At 41.8% G+C, this 11,257-nt stretch overlaps 1 protein-coding gene across 1 annotated transcript in view; it reads right to left on the reverse strand.

Annotated features, from left to right (window-relative positions):
• CAPN11 (calpain 11) overlaps window positions 1-1,987 on the reverse strand; it is a 28,539-nt gene extending 26,552 nt beyond the window's left edge. The window contains 3 exon segments of the mRNA XM_078155670.1: window positions 1,364-1,402; window positions 1,405-1,429; window positions 1,707-1,987. Of these exon segments, the coding sequence (XP_078011796.1) occupies window positions 1,364-1,402; window positions 1,405-1,429; window positions 1,707-1,952 (310 nt within the window). The 5' untranslated portion in view covers window positions 1,953-1,987.
• Window positions 1,988-11,257: the final 9,270 nt, after the last annotated feature.

Below are 11,257 nucleotides of genomic sequence, written 5' to 3' on the forward strand. Positions count from 1 at the left end.
GCAGAGACCTGCTTTTTTCCTCCTCCCAATGCTCAAAGGATGGAGGAGTAGGAATGGATGGAGCATATGGGGTCAGAGACTTTCAGGGCTCGGGTATAGATTCTCTGTGGTTCCCTCTGCATCCCTTAACTTTCACTTTCTGGTATCACTAGTCAGAGTAATTCAGAGGCAGAGAAACCCTCAGGCAGATCAAGTGTAAAAGGAAAATAATCCCTGGCGCTTCCTCAGGAGCCCTTCAGGGGCAATGAATGGAAACTCAACTGAGGTTTGGAGGGTTTTGTTGGGGGGAGGGAAGAGCCGCAATCCCACATCTCTGTTTTAATGAACCTTGTCAGGTTGTAAGAAACTGTCTCACCCACCCACCCAAATGCATTCTTCCCACTTCCTTACCAAAAGACACCACAGTTTATTCATTTCTTGAAGCACGCCCACTGAAGGGAAGGAGAATCTGGGATTGAGGGGCCCAGAGGGGCAGCAGGTAGAAGGAAGGAAGGCTGAGAAGCTAACGGGATTAAGGGCTGGGAAATACGAGTTTAACCTCCTCTCCTAGTTTATACTGCAGGTTGGATAAGGGAAATTTATGGATTGGGGCCACTCCTGGCCACCAGAGGTGGAGGGGAAGGAATGGCTCTTGCCCATAGTCATATACCTAGTATATGTCAAAAGGCAGGATTTGAACAGAATTCTTACTGATTTCAAGGTCACTGAACTTGTCACACATGCATAAATACATTTTTTTTTAATTTTTAGGTTGAAACTGTGACTTCACTGGTATAGGTATCTCCCAGTACAGAAACTTCACCCACCAATATAGACCAGCATCTCTTCTATAACTTCTATCCAATTTAGAACACGGCTCTAAAGGGTCCTTATGGAGGTGGGAGTGGGAAGAAGAATATGAAATACTTCTCTTACTCTTACTTCCTGCCCTACCTTGACACTCAACCCCAACGCCCAGAGGCAGTTAGGTGGAAGGTGATTCAGTCAAAGCCTTCCCTACTTCCTGTTCTGAGACACCCTACGCTCACCCCCACTCCCTGTTACATAAACATCCCAGGACTCCTTCCCTCAGATTTTCCTCTTTGTGCCTGATGGATACAAACTGAAGACAAAGGGTAGGGCAAGGTGGTGGGCTGCCTTCTGGGAGAGGCTCTGAGACAATCATTCAAAGCTTCTGGGAAGTCATGGGACTCCTCTATGCCTCATAGGAAGGGAGAGGGCAAAATGGGAGAGAGGAGGCAATTTGGGATTGGGTAATGCGGTTTCCCTAGCTTTAGGGAAATGTTGAAATTCTCCTTCCCTGTAAGGCCATCTATTTCCAAATCTGCCCCCTTCCCAATTATTTTCACCTCCTATAACTCACCCGGAGACCCCTGGCAAACATCAGTCCTAGTGGCTCCAAGGTGAATTGAGGGCCATCTGCAATGTCCTGTGGAATAAAGGAGGTCAGGGTCCCAAAATAAGCCTCCAGACCTCTCCTCCATTCAGGGAGCTATTCCCTTGTTGGGACCTGGAAAGTAGAGGATGTTCTAAGGAAGTCCTGGAGGTTTGGCTGCAATGGGGATACCAAAGTAAGATCATACTGAGGGCATGGCTGGTCTGGCCAAAGGGAAGAGTCAAGGAGGGGAACTGAGCTGATAGGACTGGAGGCTTTCACAAGTGTTGGGATCAGAAGGAGAAGCGTCGAGGCTAGGAGCGCTGCTCACCTGAGGCCTCTTCCATTTGATGTCTTGAGTTTGAATTGAGGAGGGCCCCTATTCCTTATAGCCAAGAACTTCTGGACCGGCAGGGAAGTATGGATCTCTGAACAGCTGCCCATCCTGCAGGCGTTGTGCCTTAATCTCTTCACAGTCCTGGTTTACATATGGACCAGCTTTATCATATCTCCCCAAACCTTCAGACCGAAGCTTGTCCCTCCAGAGATGCGCTGCCATCCCACCGAAGGACATCATGGTCTTGCCACCAGAGACTCTGCCTGTTGGGGGAAAGGAGGTCAGTATGCACAGGAAAGGGGTCCTGTGTAGAAAAGAAAGTCAGGGGGAGAAAAGCGGGGAGCTTGCAATATTGAGAAGCAAGGGGAAGGGAAGGGGAAAGAGCATTATTAAACGCCTATTATGTACTGGGCACGGTGCTAAGAACTTTTACAAACATTATCTCATTTGATCCTCCAACAACCCTGGGAGGCAAGTACTTTTATTAGCCCCATTTTACAGATGAGGAAACTGATGTAAACAACTTACCCAAGTTCACACAGCTAGTGTATGAGGCTGTATTTGTTTTGTTTTGTTTTCGGTGAGGCAAAGGGGTTAAGTGACTTGCCCAAGGTCACACAGCTAGTGAATATCCACCTAGCTGCCCCCTCCCCTTATTTTTGTATGAGGCTGTATTTGAACTGAGGTCTCCCAGACTTCAGTCCCTAGATACCCTGAGAATAAAGAAGATGACAGGGATCACAAGGTGAGGAAATACAAAGAAATCGGGGTCAACTTTATAGTCACCATGCAGCTCCAATAATCACTTTCCATATCAGCATCTGGCTCCACAAAGGGCAAGGTGGGAAGAACTAACTGACCGCTATTTGTAACATCCTAGATGCTGTGGATTTTAAGCACCTAAATCAAGCCAAGCCCAGCTGGTCATATCACAGACTCATGGGAGGTAGAGCTGAAAAGGACCGTATAGTTTATTTAGTTTAAAACCCCTTCCTGCTCTATCCCCTTTTTATAGATGTGAAAAATGAGGTCTCTAGAGACTATTGTTCAGTCATGTTGGACTCTTTGTGACCCATCTGTGGTTTTCTTGGCAAAGATACTGGGGCAGTTTGCCATTGCCTTCTTCAGCTCATTTTACAGATGAGGAAACTGAGGCAAATAGGATTAAGTGACTTGCTCAGGGTCACACAGCTAGTAAAGTAAACATCTGGGGCTGGATTTGAACTCAGGTCTTCCTGATTCCAAGCCCAGGGCTCTCTCCACTGTGCCACCTAGCTGCTCTCTAGAAAGACTGAAGTCATACAAATCTAGTAAGTAACATAGCTGGGATTTGAACTTAAATCTAGTAGTCTTCATCTTCCAGGCAGAAAAGGATGAAGTCTACATTAGAAGTTGGATTTTTTACAAATCTGACTGAGTCTAAGTATGAGTTTTTAAAATAAGCTTTTATTGATGTCTTCTGTTTTTTACATCATCGTAGTTATCTTCAGTATTCCCTTCTTCTCCCCCTTTCAGAGAGCCATTCTATATGGGAAAAAAGCATTTTTTTAAAGTAGAAAGAAAAAGGGAAGGAAAAAAATCAGCAAAAGTGATCAATACATTGAAAAGATATAAAGATATGTACAATGTGTTACATCTGTGAACCTCCTTCCTCCTCAAAGGGATGGGTTGGGGGTGTCCTCTCAGATCTCTTCATTTGAGTCATGCTTGACTTTTAAAATTTTGTTCCCTTTACTCTTGATTTTTTGGTGTGTAGCTGTTCTTTCCATTTACGTTTTTGTATATTGTTTTCTAGTCTCTGCTTTCATTATTCTACGCTAGCTCCTGTAGATCTTTCCATGCTTCTCTGTATCCCTCATCTGTGATATTTGCTCTCTATTGACCCCAGGTAATAATAATAATAATAATAATAATAATAATAATAATAATAATAATAATAACTAACATTTATAAAGAACGTCAAGGTTTGAAAAGCACTTTACAAATATTATCTCATTTTATTCTTGCAACCCTGCTTTGTTATCCTCATAGTTAGTAGATTCGTAGGGATGATATTTGAATCCATGGGAGATGATCAGATCACCAAGTGAAAAAGAACAGAGAGAGAGAGAGAGGGCCCAAGATGGTGCTATGGTATGTGCTTGATAAATGTGTATTTAACCTTAAAGTGCTCTAGGTCAGAGGAATCAAACGTGCTTCATGGTAGCTGAGGACATTCCTGCTTGCTGCCTCAACTAGACTCAAATATAATTGGAAAATATTTAACAAAAGAAGCAAAAACACAAGATAGAACATGGGTGGTGTTGATAATGTGGTTTTCTACCCCAATATGTGGCCTGAAGGAATCAAGCTTAGTGGCTTCCACTTCTATTTGGCAACTTTCTTTTTTTAAATTTATTAATTTTTACTTTTCAACAATTACTTCCATAAGATTTTTGAGTTCCAAATTTTCTCCCCATCTTTCCCCTCCTCCCACCCCAAGACAGTTTGCAATATGGTATAGGCTCTACATATACATTCATATTGAACCTATTTTCACATGAGTCATGTTGTAAAGGAGAATTAGAACCAATGGGAGAAACCATGAGAAAGAAGAAACAAACAAAAAATTTTTAAAGAGAGAGAGCGAGCAAATAGTATGCTTCCATCTGCATTCAGACTCCATAGTTCTTTTTCTGGATGCAGACAGCATTTTCCATCATGAGTCCTTTGGAGTTGTCTTGGATCCTTGCATTGCTAAGAAGAGATGAGTCTATTAAAGTTAGTCGTCGCACATTGTGGCTATTACTGTGTACAATGTTCTGGTTCTGCTCACTTCACCCAGCATCAGTTCATGTAAGTCTTTCCATGTTTTTCTAAAGTACATCTAGGCAACTTTCTTAAGACTAGAGTTGGTAGGGGAAGTTTCCTCAGCCAGGGGAAGCTCCCCTAGACCAGGGGTGGGGACCTGCGGCCTTAAAGCCACATGTGGCCTTCTAGGTCCTTAAGCTCGGTATTTTGACTGAATCCAAATTTTACAGAACAAATCCTAACCTCATCACTGTCCTAAATAAGAAATCATAGGCCCAATTCCTATATTCATTCTACAGTTGAAGCAACTGAACCTGAGAGAAATTTGCCCATAATTAGAGAACTAGTAAGTGTTAGGGGCAGAATTTGAGCTCAGGTCCTCTCGACTCCAACTCTATATTGCTGTGGCTATTATGTCAAGCTGACTCGCTTATCTGTGTACTTGTCATATCACCGTCATCAGACACTGAGCTAAATGGGCATAATACTCACCCTGCCTCCCTCACAGGCTTCTTGTAAGGAGTGATTTGCAAGCTTGAAAGTACTATATTAATGAATTACTTGTATAATTAATTGTTTTGAGCTTTTTCCTGTTATTCATCTCTGTAAACCCAATCATTGCTCATAACAGCAAAGGCTCTCGGCTAAAATTGGCAGCCTCTGGTGTAAGTGCTTCCTCCCTTGGGGAAGAATAGCAAACTCTTTGACATTTAGTAGATAAATTCCAGGAAGTTGTCTGGAGCCCTGACAGGTTCATTGATTTTTGCTACAAATAATAAACCTCAGAAAGAGAATTTGAACTCAGGTTCACTCTGTCACCATTTCATATTACTTTCTGCATCACTGGAGTTGATGCCTATTATCTGTTGGATAATTCAAGGAATGCAGCTCTTTCCTCTGATTGGACAGTTTTCCCTGTACCCACCATTTTAAGGAAAGTGTCAGCTAGGTTCATGGCTTCAATCCTCAATGGATTCTGCTCCTGGCTGTACTCTGGATTTCTCCTCCCTTTCCTCTCCCCAGCTTTCTTTTACATGCTGTTTTCTAGTGAGTTCAAATGTGGCCTCAGATGCTTACTGGGCAAGTCACTTAACTCTGTTGGCCTCATCTGTAAAATGAGCTGGAGAAGGAAATGCAAACCAGTCTGGTATCTCGGCCAAGAACATCCCACATGGGGTAATGGAGAGTCAGACACAACAGAAAAACGACTTAACAACAATATAGTGCCTACCATATGCCAGGTACTGAATTAAGTACTTTACAAATATCTCATTTTATCCTTACCCTGGATAGGTAGGTGCTAATTTCATCCTCATTTTACAGATGAGGAAACTGAGGCAAATCGAGGTTAAGTGAAGCTGCCTGGAGGTGGGGGCTGCTTTCTTTTTGCAATTATTTGTATTCTCTTTGCTTAAAGCACACAATGTGTGACTTGTAGTAAGCTGTTAATAAATGCCTATCAACTTGACTTGAATGAATGGTACACAGAGAGGCGCACATGCTCGTTACAGACTGCAGACATATACCGTAGACACCAACACACACAAGAGTGAAACAGACCAGAGTTCCTTGCTATCTTCCGTTTGCCTGGCACCATAATCCCTTCCCAATAATTACATTACTTTATTTTGACCATTCTTCTTCCCCATGTTAAGCCCTTCTTCTCTTCCCCTCTTCCTTGGCTCATAACAATCAAGTTGATTAAATTTAGCTTAGTGAACTTCATTCTGTGGGTCTACCTAATGTGAATTGATAATTGAGCGCAAGGAGGTGGGATGGAAAATGTATAGTGATAGGTACCATTTATATAGCACCTACTAGGTGCCAGGCACTAAGCATTTTACAAACATCTCATTTGAGTCTCACGACAATCCTGGGACACAGGTGCTATTATGATCCCCATTTTACAGCCAGGTAGACAGAGATTAAGTGACTTGCCCAAGGTCACACAGCTAGTAAGTGTCTGAGGCTAAATATGAGCTGTCTTCCTGACTCCAAGTTCAGCACTCTATCCACAGTCACCAAATTCCAGCTCCTTAACTCTTTGTACAAGTTGGGGTATCAAATGAGGGAGTTGGACCAGAAACCAGGAGTAGAGAACCTGTGGCCTCGAGGCTACATGTGGTCCTGTAGGTCCTCAAGTGTGGCCCTTTGACTGAATCCAAACTTGAGGACCTAGTGGGCCACATGTGGCCTCAAGGCCTCAGGTTCCCCACCCCTGGACCAGATGATCCCTGAGGTCTCTTCTAGATCTAAACCCTGTAGTTCCATGAAAGACCATTGTACCAGGAGGTAAGAGATATGAGCTTCCTTCTGGCTGTGCCCACTGGCTCTGTAGCCAGCCCATCTCTAGGCTCTGTCTGCCCTACCTTTCACATGAAAGGTTGAAAGTGGATAATGTCCAAAGTCTGTTTCCCCTGTTGGAGTTATTTGTCTTTGCACAAATGTTCCTCCATTTTAGAATGCACTTTTGATTAGACTGTGAACTTCTTGGGAACAAGGACCATCTTTTACCTCTTAGTACAATGCCTGGCATGTATAGGTGCTTAATACATGTCTATTGACTGGCTCATAATCTTCTTCCAGAATCTACCTGGGGCTTTTCTTGATACACAGTACCTGAAACATTGTCAGATTCTTTGTGTTTGTTTCTTGTTCTTATTCTTTTTTTTTTTGGCAAACATACTGCAGTGGTTTGCCATTTCCTTCTCTAGCTCATTTTAAAGATGAGGAAACTGAAGCAAACTGGGTTAAGTGACTTGCCTAAGGTCTCACAACTAGTAAGTGTCTGAGGTTGGATTTGAACTTAGGGAGGTGAGTCTTCTTGACTCCAGGCCAGCACTCTATCCACTTCACCACCTGGCACATAGTAGGTGTTTAACCAATTTTAGATTAATTGCTTGGTCTCATTCATTAACACACTCTGTCTCTTAAAATGACTTTGCATTAGAAAAGTCAGCAGAACCAGGAAAACAATGCTCATAATGACAACTGTATAAATGGAAACAAGAAACTCAGCTGAAAACTCTGGAATTTTAAAAAAATGGTCTAATGGCCCTGAAGAAGAGAGGGACTGTGTATGAGTGTGAAACATTGCATATACTGTCAGACTAAGTTGATGTATTGTTTAGTTTTATAAAATTGTTTCTCTCTATTCTCTCCCCACTTTTACTCCTGGTTATAAGAGATGGCTCACTAAGGAAGAAAGAGATAGGCAAAGGGGAGGAGGGGATATATTTTGAAAAGGTAACATAAAACAAAAAAAAATTATTTTAAAAAATTATATTGTAGGTGCAGCTAGGTGGTGCAGTGGATAGAGCACCGGCCTTGGAGTCAGGAGGATGTGAATTCAGATCTGGTCTTAGACCAGACACTTGACATTTACTAGCTGTGTGACCCTGGGCAAGTCACTTAACCCCAATTACCTTGCCAAAAAAAAAATTACATTGTTTTACTTTGTATTTATTTACATATACACATGTGCACACACCTGCCACAGGATCATATGAACATATGATTTACAGCTGGAAGGTACTTAATAGGCCATTTAATCCAATCCTTTCATTTTACAGAGAAGGAAATTGAGGTCCCAGGAGGTTAAGGTATTCTTCTAGAGGGCAGGGAGTGTTTAATTTTTGCCTTTGTGTCTCCATAGCCTAGGAAGCTGCCTGGACATAATAGGCCCTTAATAAATGATTTGCAGAGTTTAATTCTTTGGGCAAACTGAGTTAAAGCTCCCAAGCATCTGGGCAGAGGTTGGTAGAGGGGAGATCAGATTTTTGGAGGATGGGGAGTTACTATGTGAGGCTTTAGAAGTCAAGGTTCATTTTCCCTCTCTCAGATTGGGGTGTGGGGGAGCACAAATTAGGAACTAAACCTGTTGTAAAGTCTTTCATATTCTCTTTCATCTACTGATATTTATTAATGAAGGGATCACAGTTGGGAGAAGGAGAGTAGTTGGAGGTGCCGGGGGTGGAGAAGAATTCAGAGAAAGGAGAAACATAGGTTGACACAAGGGAGACAACCCTTGTTCTCATGTAACTTCCAATTCAAGGGGCTGGACCAGATTGAGACATAAAGCAAAGAAACCCTCAGAGGAGTGCCAGGGAAACTCAGTGTGTAGACTGGGTCTACAAATGCTGAGAGAACTCAGGGCCTGGCTGTCAGCATGAGTGTCAATCATAATCACTTAGTTAACAATCACAATCACTTAGTATTGTATCATTCTTACCCACTAACACATTGCCCTTTGTTATAAACTCTCCAAAGCTCCCTTCCACTGGTCCTGTATTCTTTTTCCTCTGTCTTCCTTTAAGTGCCAACTAAAATCCTACCTTCTACAAGAAGACCTTACCAACCCCTCTTAATTCTAATGCCTTCCTATTTATCCTGTATACAGCTTGCTTTGTTTATATCTGTTGCATGTTGTTTCCCCATTAGATTGTAAGCTCCTTGAGGGCAGAGACAGTCTTTTGCCTCTTTTTGTATCCCCAGCTCTTAGCACAGTGCCAGGCAAATAATAGGTGTTTAATAAATGTTTATTGATGGATTGATTGAATTACTATAGCCTCTTCTTAACTGTTCTCTTCCCCTCCAGTCCATTTTATGCCAGATTAAACTTTCTAAAACCCTGCTTTGATCACGACTCTTCCTTATACAATGACTACCTTCCATAGCTCCATATTGTCTAAAGCCTGTCATAATCTGGCTCCAGTCCACTTCAGAGATTTGTCCCACTATTCATTCCCTTACATAAACCTCCAATCCAGGCAAATGAGACGACTCCATTCCTTCCCCAAACAAACCTAACACTATATATATACCTTTGCTAATGACATTACTTTTTCTTAGAATAACTGTCCTAACTCTAACTCCATCCATGTTCAGGCCAACTTTCAGGCCCTGTTCAAGTGTCAAGTCCTCACCAAGAAGACTTTTTTTTTTTTTACCAAGAAGACTTTCCTGAAGATCTCAGCTCATGGGGATCAATGGATCCAGTCTAATCCCATTATTTTATGGAGCAGGAAACTAAGATCCAGGGAGTTTAAGAGCAGGAGAGAGTGGCCAGGTACGTGTCACTTACATAAGAGAAACTCATGTATCTCATATATCAGAACAATGACAACGGGTACATCCTTCCCAAAAGAGACAAGGCTGGGCCAGCTAAGGGAATGGAGTAACTGTAGGCTGGGGGGGAGACTAAGGGGGGGGTGGAAGAAGAGGAGGGTTACATTGGCCTCTGAAGGACTCTTGTAGAATCTCAGACAGGCGCCAGTGCTCCTTGGATATTCTCAAAGACGCAGTACAGAATTGTAGAAATTACACTTAGAATTGAGGGTCCGGGTTTGACTCATGCCTTTGTGTGTCTTTGTCCAAGAATCTTTCTTCTTTGTTTGGGCTTCATTCTCATTTGTAAAAACAATGGTCTCCAACTTCCCCCATCCCGCACTAAATCATAGTGATGCCAGAAAATCTCTCTTTATTTTTCCCACAAAGAATGTCTATTCTACTTTAAGCTCCTTGAAGGCTGAATCTGAGAATTTTTTTCATCTTCCTGACCCCCATTGCAGAGGTCAGTGCCTTATACACAATAGATATGCAATAAATGTTTGTTGTATTTAAAAAAAAATAATACCAATTAACATGAACATTTCTGTAGCCAAAGGAAAACAGAGAAACAAATGTTTGTTGTTGGATGGGTGTGGGGCTTGTAAAGAGGCCTTGTGTGGGTTCTTTTCCTTTTTCCCTGATCATCTTGGGAAACAGAACTAATAGTAGTATTGCTGGGTCAAAGGGTGTATGTACGTACACAGCTTGATAACTCTTTGGGCATAATTCCAGATTGCTCTCCAAAATGGTTGAATCAGTTCACAGTTCCACCAACAGTATATTAATGTCCCACTTATTCCATATCCCCTCCAACACTTGTCATTTTCCCCTTCTATCATGGTAGACAACCTTATAGGTGTGAGATGATATCTCAAAGTTGTTTTAATTTGCATGTCTGTAATCAATAATGATTTAGAGCATTTTCACATAACTATATCTATCTATATCTATATCTATCTATCTATCTAGTTTTGATTTCTATATTAAAAAAAACTGCCTGTTAATTTATAGCAGCTCTCTTTATGGTGGCAAAGAACTGGAAATTGAGGGGATGCCTATAGATTGGGGAATGGTTGAACAAGTTGTGGTATCTAATTGTGATGAAATACTACTGTGCTATAAGAAATAGATGAACTGGATGATTTTATTTGTTTTGTTTTTTGGCGAGGCAATCGGGGTTAAGTAACTTGCCCCAGGTCACACAGCTAGCGTCAAGTGTCTGAGGTCAGATTCGAACTCAGGTCCTCCTGACTCTAAGGCTGGAGCTGTATTCACTGCACCACCTAGCTGCCCTGAGCTGGTTGATTTTAGAAAAACGTGGAAAGATGAAGAGTGAGATAATGAAGAGTGAAATAAACAGAACCAAGAGAACATTGAATATAGTAATAGCAATACTGTTCGAAAAATAATTGTGAATGACCAAGTTATTCTGAGTATTATAAAAACTCGAATCAACCACAAAGGATCCATGAAGGAAGATGCTATCTGCCTCCAGAGAAAGAATTGATAAATAGAAGTATGCACAGTATGGTTTTACATATATTTATAAATCTGTGTCAAATGGCGGCCTTCTTTGGTACTGAGTGGGAAGGGAGGGTGGCAGACAGTTTGGAACTTAAAATGTCAAATAAACAAATTTAATTTAA

This window comes from Phascolarctos cinereus, unplaced genomic scaffold (genome assembly GCF_003287225.1).
Source record: "Phascolarctos cinereus isolate Bilbo 61053 unplaced genomic scaffold, phaCin_HiC Scaffold_5;HRSCAF=322, whole genome shotgun sequence".
Lineage (NCBI taxonomy): Eukaryota > Metazoa > Chordata > Mammalia > Diprotodontia > Phascolarctidae > Phascolarctos > Phascolarctos cinereus.